This window comes from Mirounga leonina, unplaced genomic scaffold (assembly GCF_011800145.1).
Source record: "Mirounga leonina isolate KUSES-001 unplaced genomic scaffold, KU_Mleo_1.0 Mir_91, whole genome shotgun sequence".
Classification (NCBI taxonomy): Eukaryota; Metazoa; Chordata; class Mammalia; order Carnivora; family Phocidae; genus Mirounga; species Mirounga leonina.
The window spans coordinates 28243935-28256202 of record NW_023270839.1 but is presented as its reverse complement, the minus strand read 5'-3'; the positions used below and the strand labels follow the sequence as shown (position 1 = coordinate 28256202).

Below are 12268 nucleotides of genomic sequence, written 5' to 3'. Positions count from 1 at the left end.
AAATTCCATCACCAAGAGCTCAGGACACTAAAATCCTTTTGTTATTCTGAAGTTACTTTGAAAATCATGCTATTGCTAGAAATCAGAGTTGGAAAGGTCATTAGAAATAGTGAGTCTTTTATATTTACAGTTAGGAAAACAAGACCCAGAGAAAAAGAAGTAATCTGTCCAATGATGAAAGTAAAACTCAAATTTCCTGCTAGCCAGTCTAGTGTGTCTATACTTCTACCTCTAGCAAGAGCACAGCTGCCTCTAGTTTCTGCACCAGAAATGACCTAATGATCAATCAGCCTCCCTCAAGGAACTTGGAAGAAACATAGACTAGGTGATTTTATTTTAACATTATTCTCCAAATAAAATATACCTACTTTCAGAAGAAAGTCAAATGGTAATAGACTCGAAGTGAAAGGCATTATTTCATCCTTGAAACAGGATGCTAAAAAGAAAAAAAAATAAATGAAATTAGAGATAACGTGAAATTAAAAATCAGTTAGCAGTGTAAGCTTATTATATAGAAATACAGAGAAAAATCTGTCTTTAATTTTGTCATATGAAAAACAGGGCTAACTGTAGTACTAAAAGGGTTATCATAGTGATTAAATGAGGTAATCCATGTAAAGTGCTTAGAATAGTTATTTGATTCTGAAGAAATAATAAAATGTTATCTATTAATATATTAACATTTGTTCAAGTAGGATATGTACATATTCATTTTTTTTTTTTAAAGATTTTTTATTTATTTTGACAGAGACACACAGCGAGAGAGGGAACACAAGCAGGGGGAGTGGGAGAGGGAGAAGCAGGCTTCCTGCTGAGCAGGGAGCCCGATGCGGGGCTCGATCCCAGGATCCTGGGATCATGACCTGAGCCGAAGGCAGATGCTTAACAACTGAGCCACCCAGTCGCCCCATTCATTTTCTTTGTTATTTTTTTTTTAAAAGCACTTTTTTTTTTTTTAAGATTTTATTTATTTATTTGACAGAGACAGAGATAGCGAGAGCAGGAACACAAGCAGCGGGAGCGGGAGAGGGAGAAGCAGGCTTCCCCTCGAGGAGGGAGCCCGATGTGGGACTCGATCCCAGGACCCTGGGATCATGACCTGAGCTAAAGGCAGACGCTCAACGACTGAGCCACCCAGGCACCCTCATTTTCTTTTTTAAACAATATATTTATTTGAGAGAGGAGTTGGTGGTGGGTAGGGGCAGAGGGAGAGATAATCATCAAGCAGACTCCACACTGAGTGCAGAGCTCAACACGGGGCTCCATCTCATGACCCTAAGATCATGACCTGAGTCAAAACCAAGTTGGTTGGCTAACCCACTGAGCCACCCAAGCACCCCAATAGGTACATCTTGTAAGTGTTCTGAAGAGAAACTACAAAGGCTAAGAGAGTGACTAACCGAGGGCAGGGAAAAGCCCCTTTGGTTAGGATGATTAGGTAAGGCGTCTCTGAGAAAGTGAGCCAAGGATGTGAAGGAGCCAACTATGTAAGTATTGAGGGGAAGAACATTCCAGGCCAAGGGAGTAGTGTGTGCAAGGGTCTTGAATTTAGAAAGAACCTGGCATGCTTTAGGATCTGAAAGAACATGTAGCATAATTTGTGTTTCCTTCATTTGCTCACATTAGATTGTCTCATTCCCTAGAATATTTGTTCTCCAAGGGCTGGGACACATCTGACTCTTTCTCTCAGTCCTGTGACAGTGGTTGGTATGGAGTTGGCATTTATTAGACACTTGAAAAAACATTTAACTGCCTATGCATGCTTAATCACCATCAGTGCCTTGTGGATGAAGACTTGATCTTTCTCCTTTCAGACAAAAGTATCCTAGGATGTAGTGAATTGTACATGGTTAACTTTTTTTAAAGAGCATTTGAAAAGCTGATACACAATTTAAATTATTTCAAATATATAAATTTTATATTTTGACTTATATCAGTGAGTTTCACGGAATAAGAAAATTCTCATTTTAAAAAATGAAAGCAGGGCGCCTGAGTGGCTCAGTCATTAAGCGTCTGCCTTCAGCTCGGGTCGTGATCCCAGGGTCCTGGGATCGAGCCCAGCATCAGGCTCCCTGCTCCGCGGGAAGCTTGCTTCTCCATCTCCTACTCCCCCCCCTTGTGTTCCCTCTCTCGCTGTGTCTCTCTCTCTCAAATAAATAAATAAAATCTTTAAAAAAATTTAAAAATTAAAGTAATTTGAGTTAACCATTTTATATCTCTATTTAACTGTGCCAGAAGTTCAGATTTTCTGGGGATGGGATGGAAATGCTACCTGGGATGGTCCTGGTTTACGTCTGTTACCTCTGTCCAATCCTATTTCACGGTTGTCTTCTTTCACTCTGTTTCATTGTTTAGACAAAGAATTTTATGGTCACCCTAATAATTAGCCGTTTTGCTGTCCTACTAGCACACTCCATAATTCATATTTCATTCTGTATTAAAATAGCTTAAGTATAGCTTCAGGTAGACAATTTGCCCCAGCTGTGTTCTGTAGGATATTGCATATAATATTTTATAATTTATGTGGACTCTTGTATAAATCAAGGGATTGACAACATGGAATACTTGCTTTGATTTAGTACAAAACACTTGGAATTTGTTTCAGAAATGCTTGATTCTAAGATGTTTTTACCAAAATGCACCTATTTTGACAAAATGTTCTTTTTGTTCAAAGTCATCTGAAATCTTACGAACAATGCCTTCTGCGATAAATATTATATTAGTGATTACATAATATATTGGTAAAATAACCACTTTTAGAATTTACTGTTAAATATAGTAAAAGTTGAGACATTTGGATCCCTTTCCCTCTCTTCTCTGAAACAAATCTTCATAATGTGCTGTGCTGGAAATGCAATGACGAACAAGAACTAACATGGCCTCTGGAACTTGTGGTCTTTTCTGACTTTTTTCCTGAGTCAACAGACAGACAGATCAAGACTGGAGGGTTACCCTGTGCTGTGTTGAAAGAGGCTCAGGTGGGGAGTAGGGGAAGTGGCCCAGATGAAAGCATATCAGATGGCCTGCACAGATCTGTAGAATTCCTGCATTCCACTACCCTCTTCTATTTGTAGTAATCTCAAATATTTTTGGTTTGAATATAAGGTGTGTGTGTGTGTGTATGTGTGTGTGTATGTATATTGGATATTCTGTTTTGGAGAATGAGGAATGGAAATTTATTTCTCAGTAATTGCAAGTTTCAGTTGAGGTGCTCAGTTCGTGAGGCCTTACTGATTTTGCCCTCTAGGCAATGCAGCTAAAACCTTCCTGGTCTAAAAGGTTAGAAACTATTGAGGGTAGTCAATGATAAGTATTTTCCACAAGCTTTCTGGGTGGCATCATTGTATAAACTAAAATAATGTTGAAAATGAACAGTTTTGGGGCGCCTGGGTGGCTCAGTTGGTTAAGCAACTGCCTTCGGCTCAGGTCATGATCCTGGAGTCCCTGGATGAGTCCCGCATCGGGCTCCCTGCTCAGCGGGGGGTCTGCTTCTCACTCTGACCCTCCCCCCTCTCATGCTCTCTCTATCTCATTCTCTCTCTCAAATAAATAAATAAATAAATAATCTTAAAAAAGAAAATGAACAGTTTTGACCGATTGTAGCATTTAAATGAGGATAAAGAAAACAACTGTCTCCCTCTCTACAAAAAGGTATATGCAGTAAGTTACAGAATTTATACATTCTGTATCTTTAAAGATCACTAAACATTTGTGTCTCTAGTAGTGTAGTGTCACCCCTGGTAAAGAAGGGTTTATGGAACTGAGTTGTGGCAGCATGTGAGGTTGTGTGAATTTTGGTTGTAAATCTCTAGCAGCTGCTGCTTTTTTAAACTATTTAGTAAAATAAAACTTAATATCAGTCTTTAATCTGTGCTTTCAAAGTCCATGTTGGTTGAATGTGATAAGGTTGAACCAAATATCTATTTGGGGACATGGCAGGGAATGGTGGTAATTGAGAGACAGTATCACGTGGAGCAATGGCTTTAAAATTTTTTTGTCAGCCCACAATTACAAAGACAATTGACATTGCTCCATCCCAACACTGTCCTCCCAAACAAGTCATTACTTAGTCTTGCTCTGCAGTGGTAGCTGATCTTTTCTTTTTTCCTATTTTATTTAAAACTAAAGTGATAGTTCCAACCCCTTAAATTAACTTGACAGCACATTTAATCCTAGAGATTGTTTTAGCATCTGGAAGAATTAGAAGGGCCTGGGTTCAGGTTCTGGTTTTGTCACCTGCTCTGAGTAACCTTGACTAAATTACCTAACTTCTCTGAGCTTCATTTTCCTCATTGGTTGAGATTGAGGCAATAAAAATACTCATTTCATAGGTTTGTTATAATGACATAATCTGATTTTGTTATGATGGCACAACCACCTGAATGAAGTGGTTGTGCCAGGCACTTAAAAAGCACATAAGTAATGGCTATTTTGGTTGTCTCCAAATTTTGTAAGCTTAGGGAATTGGGAGCAATAATAATGGTGAATCCCATTCAGAGGACAATTAGTTCAGTTTCAGATATGTTAGCATTTGAGGTGTTACAGGTAGCCAGAGAGTTTAGACATATTTTTTGGAAACAAGACTATATGAAATAGTCTGAAGTTAGTGAATTTTTAAAAATCCAAGCAAATAGAGTATTAGAGCTTTGGGGACTTAACAATTGAGTTTTTCCTAAAGGTACATGAGGTTTATTTAATTCTGTTATAGCTGTTTCACTTTACCAGCTTTCTGCTAACATTCTCCAAAATTTAAAATGCAGAATCTGTCATTTGTATGACTATTGGCATAATTAGTAGAGGTAAAGACATGTACCGATGATAGGTAGTTGTAGAAAAAGAAGAACATAGGATTTGGAATTAAACCTGGGTTAGGTGATTCAGCTAGGTAATCCACCACCTACCTTAATCTTTATGGTTCAGTGTCTTTATCTACAAAATATTCTTATTTCACAAAGTTAGATTGTCAAAGGGACAAATAAGTGTAAGAAAGATACATTAATTTCCATGGAAATACTTTTAGTAAAACGTCGTTTTTTAGCAGAATAAAAAAATTCATGATGGCTCTAGATTTTAAGACTGGATCAAACATACCGTTCTTTATAATACGATAGGAGATTAACAACATCCTAGAACTTGTCTTTAAAGAAGTATGGGTATAGGTAAAGAGCAACCCAGTGCATCTTGGCACATGTTTTATGTAATAATGATGATATTAATTTATAAAGAGTACTATAGGATATTAAAATGAATTCTTATATACCTGATCTTGATACTTAGTAAGTCTGACTAGTGTGTGCACAAGATATTATTAGACAAAGTGTTTGTCCAGTAGCTTAGATTATAAATAACCCCTGTTCTAGCTCATTTTAAACAATGTAGTATGAATGATGCCAAAAACAGGCTAGAACATTTTCTTCTCTCCAAGATCTGAGATTTTGTAAACAAGGCTCTGCTCCTGGAGCTAATCTAGGTCATCATAACCCAAAATCTTTTGAAGGATGAGAAACCCAATTAAGTCTCTTAGGTACTTTTTAATATTTTAATTTAAGAAATGTTTTAGCTCTTAAAAACACAGTATTTTTGGATTGCTGTTTGGCCACTTAGCTTATTTGTACCATTTCATAATGAATACAAATCACTGGGTAATCATTTCAGCAACAATGATGGCTAGAAATCTCTGTGTGTGTGGAAATTAATGTAACTTATTATGGCTTAATTTATCCTAGTACTAACCCAACAGTATAACATTTTGTTTTTTAATAAAAAGTGATCTAATGAGAAAAACCATAAATTTCCTAATTTCCAAAACTGTTAACAGTGTTAAGTTTTAGCTATTATTTAGTCTTTATTGCAAATTTGTTACTGAACTGTGAAATGTGTCGTTAAATGTGACATTATTTAAGAAACTTTAAAAATATCAGTGTCGTAAATCTTTAGAAGTGAAGATTCAAATTTTATCTTTGTTATTAATATAGTATACTATTCATTAATAGTAATTGCCCCTTGTGTGTGTGTGTGTGTGTGCACATTTGCCCTTTACTAACATCCTATAGACCTGATGTTTGCAAAGGAAAAGAGGAGCCTTCAATTGCTTGAGAGCCGAGTCCTGGGCTAGGTGATTTATAACTCTTAGAGGAATTATTACTCCCACTTTACAGGTAAAGAAATAGACTCAGGTTAAATAATTTGATAGCACAGCTTGTTAAGTAGAAAGATCTTGAACTCCTAGACTCTGGCTCTCCTCCGTTTTGTCTTGCTGCTTTAAAGGATCATTCCAGTAATGAGGTTGAGTTTTGTGCAAACACGTTTACACTGCTATCCCCTAGAAGACCACTGGAGACAATGATCTTCTGTTTGTGTAGAACACTGCTGTTTTCAAAATAATTTTACCCTGTCCTATTTGATCCTAACAACAAACCAACATTGCAGGCAAAAAAGAAAAGAAGAAAGGATTCCTGACTTATAAATGAGCAATTTCAGAGAAGTACTTAAGATTGTAAAGCTAATTAAAGGTGGAGTTTAAACTAGAACCCAGATCTGTGGTTCCTGGTCATTGTTCTTTTCTACTTCTTTTACTTTCTCCGGATTATGTATGTGATCTATGAATATGAAGTAGTGAAGTTTTACAGATTGAATCTTTTGTGTCTTCATGCAGTGATCACACTTTATAACTATGGCCTGGCTCCCTGTTTAGCAGTCAAATCCTGTTTTCCTGTACTATGATTAGTGTATCAGTGACAGAATTGAGGTGTAATGGGGCTGTAATAGTGCTTATTGAATGAGTAATAAGTGGAAAATGCTGAGATTTCTGTAATTAAACTTTATTCTTATATGATGCCATATTTGCCTTACGGAAATGTATATAAAAAAGGAGTTGTTAAGGGAAGGATAGCATTGGTTAAGAGCATGCATGTTAGATTTAGGAAGACCAAAACTTGAATCCTGGCTTTTCCCATTTGATTCTACTGTTCTTGGTCAAGTAATAAGCCAGTTTCCTCATCTTCAGGGATAGTAACTGCTACAGGGTCAGAGGAGATAGGTATATAAAGAGACTAACACTGGGCCTGGGCCATGGGCCTACCTACATAGAAGCTATTAAATCATTACCTGTAAAGGGTTCTTTTTTTTCTTTTCTTTTCTAGTAGCAGTGTATCTTTTTTTTTTAAAGATTTTATTTATTTGAGAGAGAGAGAATGAGAGACAGAGAGCATGAGAGGGAGGAGGGTCAGAGGGAGAAGCAGACTCCCTGCCGAGCAGGGAGCCCGATGCGGGACTCGATCCTGGGACTCCAGGATCATGACCTGAGCCGAAGGCAGTCGCTCAACCAACTGAGCTACCCAGGCGCCCTTTGTTTTTTTTTTTTAAAGATTTTATTTATTTATTTGATAGAGAGAGAATGAGAGAGAGCACATGAGAGTGGGGAGGGTCAGAGGGAGAAGCAGACTCCCTGCCGAGCAGGGAGCCCGATGCGGGACTCGATCCCGGGACTCCAGGATCATGACCTGAGCCGAAGGCAGTCGCTTAACCAACTGAGCCACCCAGGCGCCCTAGCAGTGTATCTTTTTGTTTAGAAAGTATCCAAGCTAGCATGATTATCTCTAAAGTATGTTAAAAGTAGATAGTTCCCAATTATTTCTGCTAATGGAGGGCACAGATGATCTGAAACAGTTGATATTTGAGACTTTTCCATTTTATATTTCGAATATGTAGTTTAAAAAAACTCATGGAAGACCTTTAATTTATTTCCTTATATGAGGATAATATAAGTAATTTATATTTCTTCAGCTGTCCATTTGGAGAGCACAATTTTGACCATGCTGTGTGAGTTGCAGGGGGAAAAGGGGGGTATTTCATGGTTGGGGGTTGAGAATTGAGAACCTGGGACTAACATTTAGTATAGAATTTCATATTATTCAGATTTTTAACTTGTAGACTGTTGAGACCTACAAAGTAGATAACATGCCATTCTTTTATAGCATACCCATTTATAGCTTTGCGTACTAAGATAAACAAAAGCAGGGAAAAGCAAGCATTCTTCAGAATTAAGTAAAGTGCCATTATGAAATTTTTGGAAAACTGGCAGCACAGAAGAAACATTTCACTAAATCTCTTTGTTGGATTTTACTTTTTAAGGTGGCATGTCTCATGTACGTTTTATTCATTTATAATTACATGTTTCTGACTAAATTTTTTTAAGGGGGGACAGAGGCAGAGGGGAAGAATCTTAAGCACGTTTCACGCTCAACACAGAGCCTGATGAGGGGCTCAATCTCATGACCCTGAGATCATGACCTGAGCTGAAATCAATATTCGGTCGCTTCCTGGCTGAACCACCCAGGCGCACCTGACTAAATTTAATTTTTGTAAGTTCTCTTTGTATGTTAATCAGATTATAGATAGAGACTATCATTAGCTTTTAATTTAAAAGTTTGAGGATTATAACTGAAAGGAAATATTCCAAAATAATTTAGGGATTGTATATTATTTTTCCTTTTTTGAGAGTGGAAGAGATTAATTTTGAATTATAAACTTATTCATCAAAAAATTTTTAAAATTTTATTTCCTTTGACTTCTAGTTGTACGACTTGAGTAAATAAACTTTTAGAACTGATTTTCTTATTTGAACAGTGCAGATAATGATACTTGTTCTGTTTACCTCCCATGAATGTGAAATCAAATCAACTATTATTTAGGACATAAATCAGGCATGGTGCTAGGTTAGCAATAACGTAGACAAACATAGTACTTCTCTTTAAAGCACTTAGAGGTGGTGGAGGAGAATGTCATTCAACCAGCCATTTTGCAAATAATTATTTAACCTTCTATGAACTAAGTACTAAGCAGGAGGTATAGGGAGCGTAAGACTAGTCTTGGATCAGGGAAAGCTGCCTTGGGGAAGAGAAGTTTAAGCTGAGATTTATCAACTGAAGGCGTTGTGGGAGACCACTCTTACTAGAAGAGGTATAAATAGTATTTGCAAAATTCCACAGTTTGAAGAAGCTTAGGATCCTTAGTAACCAAAAGTCCAGTCTGGCTGACAGACAGCACCTTATAGCCTTCACAGTAGCCCTGTGAGTTGACTCCATTTTACAGATCAGAAAACAGAAGCTCAGAGTAGTTTAGTAAATTGTATAGGGTCTCATTGTTTGTAAATGGCAATTTCAGGTTTTGAACCCAGGTTGGTTGGCCTGACTCCAAACTAAATGTTCTCTCTACTATGCCCTTCTTTCTCTGAGTCACTTACCCCAAAGGCTTCTTGTGCTCCCAAATACATCTTCCCTATTGTTATTTCTCAGAGGGCTTAGCAGCTCTCCCTCTGGTTAATTGTGGGGCCAATGATCAGATTCTTTCTTTACACTAATGTAATAATGACATTTAACTCTTACAGGTTGTGTGCTTTGTACTCTTACTTGTATACTGTAAAACTCCAGGGATCCTAGAAGCTTTTTCAGGGACAGGAATCTTGTGCACTCTGGGGCTGATTTGAAACTGCAGTGTTGTTTGTGGCCTCTCATTTAAAAATAGCCTCATGTTGCTCATGGGGTGCCTTAATGGAGCCAACATTTCCATCAGCCTCTGCTCCCTACCCCCAAGACACTCCACATAAACAAATATCTGAGTAATAAACAGTGTGCTGTTTCTCTAGCCTCTGCCTACTCCCACAAACCTCAGTTGTATAGAAATCCTAAAGCCACCACTAATCATGCATTTTATTGGAAAAAATGTAAATAAAAAGAGCTTAATTGCCTTAAAAGTTTAAAAAACACTATCCTAGTTTATGTGATGTTCAGGGGAAATATTTCCTAAAAGGGAATTTTTCTGAACCTTCATATCTGTGTATCTCACTGCCAGCATTAACTCCGCCAAAACATCTTTGTAAGTTGGGGAAGGATTTTTGTTTTTCTAAGGCTTAGGAGATAGTGTAGACTGGTACATTGAAGCCCAGTACTTGAAACCTGAAGAAAATCTCCTATGCCTTCAATAGCTGCAGATAATTAAAATTATGATAAAGAAAATTATGATATTATGAAAAATTATGATAAAGAAAATAGATGAATTCAGGCTAAATGTTGTTTTATGTAAAAAGAGACATTTTAATGCAAATGCCTAGCTAAATCTTCATTGTTGTAAGAGTTTGCTAAGAAACTATTTTCCCCTTTTTGGTCTTTTTCTAATCCATTAACATCAATTTTTCTTACCCCTTAAAAGGCACTGCATAAATTTGAGGAGGGCTGTTTTATGCCCTATCCCATTTTAACGAACAGGTTGTGCTTTTCTTGGAATTTGTGAAGTCTGTTGTAAAGTAATTCTTTGTTCTAGGTAGATGGAGGTTGATGTTTTATTCTAATTGCTTTCAGTTCTTAGTGCTTTCTGTGTTTTCAGAGGGTTTCTCTTGGTAGAACCTGATTTACTTGAAATGTGAAATAATAAGCTGATTCCCTCCACCACTCCCTTTGTCCTGTTTCCTGTGAAATACTGAAATAAATGTTTGCCTTATGAATTTCTCTCTTCGAAAAACATCCAGAGGCATACTTTTTAGGGGCTCATGCTAGAATACTTTTGTCGTTATCCTTCTACTGTTCTTTCAAGTTGCCTAAACACAGCTGAGTTGGTAAGAAGAGCAAAGACAACATGATAGTGCTGCCAAGTCGACAGGAAGCTGTAGTGGACCTAGCAAGCAGGGGCGGCTGAGCACACCCTCCATCCAATCAGCTGTGAGTGCTGTTGCTATGTGTGCTCGTACTCTGCTGCCTTTGTGGAAAACCTTACACAGAGGGAAGCGGAATCAGCACCCACTGCCGAACATTTGTTTTAACCACTGCAGACATCTGGGTCCCTCAGTCACTGACCGTGTAGCTGTTGACAGCCAGAAGGCCCCTTCTTTTACACAAGGATTCCAGTATGGTTTTCAGTGGAAACAAAGGGCTTCACAGAGAAGGTGTGTAATGAAGTGTTTTTAACGGCTTTATTTTTGAACTTCCAATCTTCTGTAGCTGTTTACCAGTTGTGGTGTTTGCTTTGCCTAGATTTTTAATAAATAGGTCTAGAAAAATGATCTCACTTTGAAAAACCTTGAACTTGGGGAATTTTTCTTTAGCTTCATATTTTCTTTGAACGGCCTTGCTTAAAAGATTATTAAAATGCTGATCTGAACAATGAGTAGGAAGAAAAGAAACCAAAATACAATGTGCTCACTTTAATAGGGGGAAAATGTGATAAAAATGAGAACACAAGGAAGAGAATTGGGGTTAGCCAGAAGCATGAACTGTATTTGGGAGCAGGAGGTGTTTTTTGAAAATAAAAGCTGTTAAGGAGAATGTATTTAAAAGAAGTTACATATTTTTAACTGAATTCATTGTTTCTGTATTTGACAGATTGTCAGAATTTAGCTTAGTGAGAATTTTGGCATCGTTTAGGAAATTGATGTGCCATCTTTTTATAAAGGATTTCTGAAGATACTACCACAAATTGTACAATCTTGTAATTAATTTGACCCATTGACTAGTTCTGTGCAGTTCAGATAAAGGATGGTAGTATAATCCAACCGCAAAGTCAGTGTCGTGTTCTGTTCTGTTAAATGTCCAAATGGAAACTGGAAAAATAAAGGATGTTAAAGACAACATACCACAAATGGTTAAGATAGTATTGTAAAATTAGAGTAAGCCTCTAAAATGTAATAATTCTGTATCTGTCTTACTTAATCCTGCAAATATAGTAAAATCTCATTAAATTAAACCTCACTAATTAAATATTTGTAATAATTGAACAGAATATGGATTACAATTTTGTTTTACGGGACCTGGAAAAACCAGTTTATTTAACTGATTGATTATGCGAAAGTTTTAAAATATCTTAAACAAAAGTTTTTTACAGATTCTCATATAGAGTTGACATAGTTGGTTTAACTAATGATTCTTTTAAATTAATTAAAGCAGGGGCGCCTGGGTGGCTCAGTTGTTAAGCGTCTGCCTTCGGCTCAGGTCATGATCTCAGGGTCCTGGGATCGAGCCCCACATCGGGCCCCCTGCCCTGCGGGAAGCTTGCTTCTCTCTCTCCCACTCACCCTGCTTGTGTTCCCTCTCTCGCTGTGTCTCTCGCTGTCAAATAAATAAATAAAATCTTAAAAAAAAAATTAATTAAAGCAGAACAGAAGACTAACAGCATATTGCCCATTTATGAACAATTTTCTTTGGCTTATTCATTTTCACCTGGTTGTGTAACTGGCTCCTTTTTAATTAACTCAGTGATTTATGTCTGATGAATAAAA

The 12268-nt window shown here is 37.2% G+C and overlaps 1 protein-coding gene across 6 annotated transcripts in view; it reads left to right on the top strand.

The window, feature by feature from the left end:
* The window catches only part of FAM214A (family with sequence similarity 214 member A), a 97859-nt gene that overhangs the window by 15583 nt on the left and 70008 nt on the right, over positions 1 to 12268 (top strand). The window contains exon 1 of one of the 6 annotated variants that reach the window (XR_004677247.1): positions 8647 to 10939. The exons of 3 other annotated variants lie outside the window; for them this stretch is intronic. Coding sequence is in view for 2 of the 3 variants with exons in the window: in XM_034993768.1 (XP_034849659.1) it covers positions 10903 to 10939 (37 nt within the window). In the remaining variant the exon portion in view is untranslated. Of the gene's footprint in view, positions 1 to 8646; positions 10940 to 12268 lie in introns of those variants that run through there. 2 more of the 6 variants (XM_034993768.1, XM_034993769.1) reach the window with 2 other exon arrangements.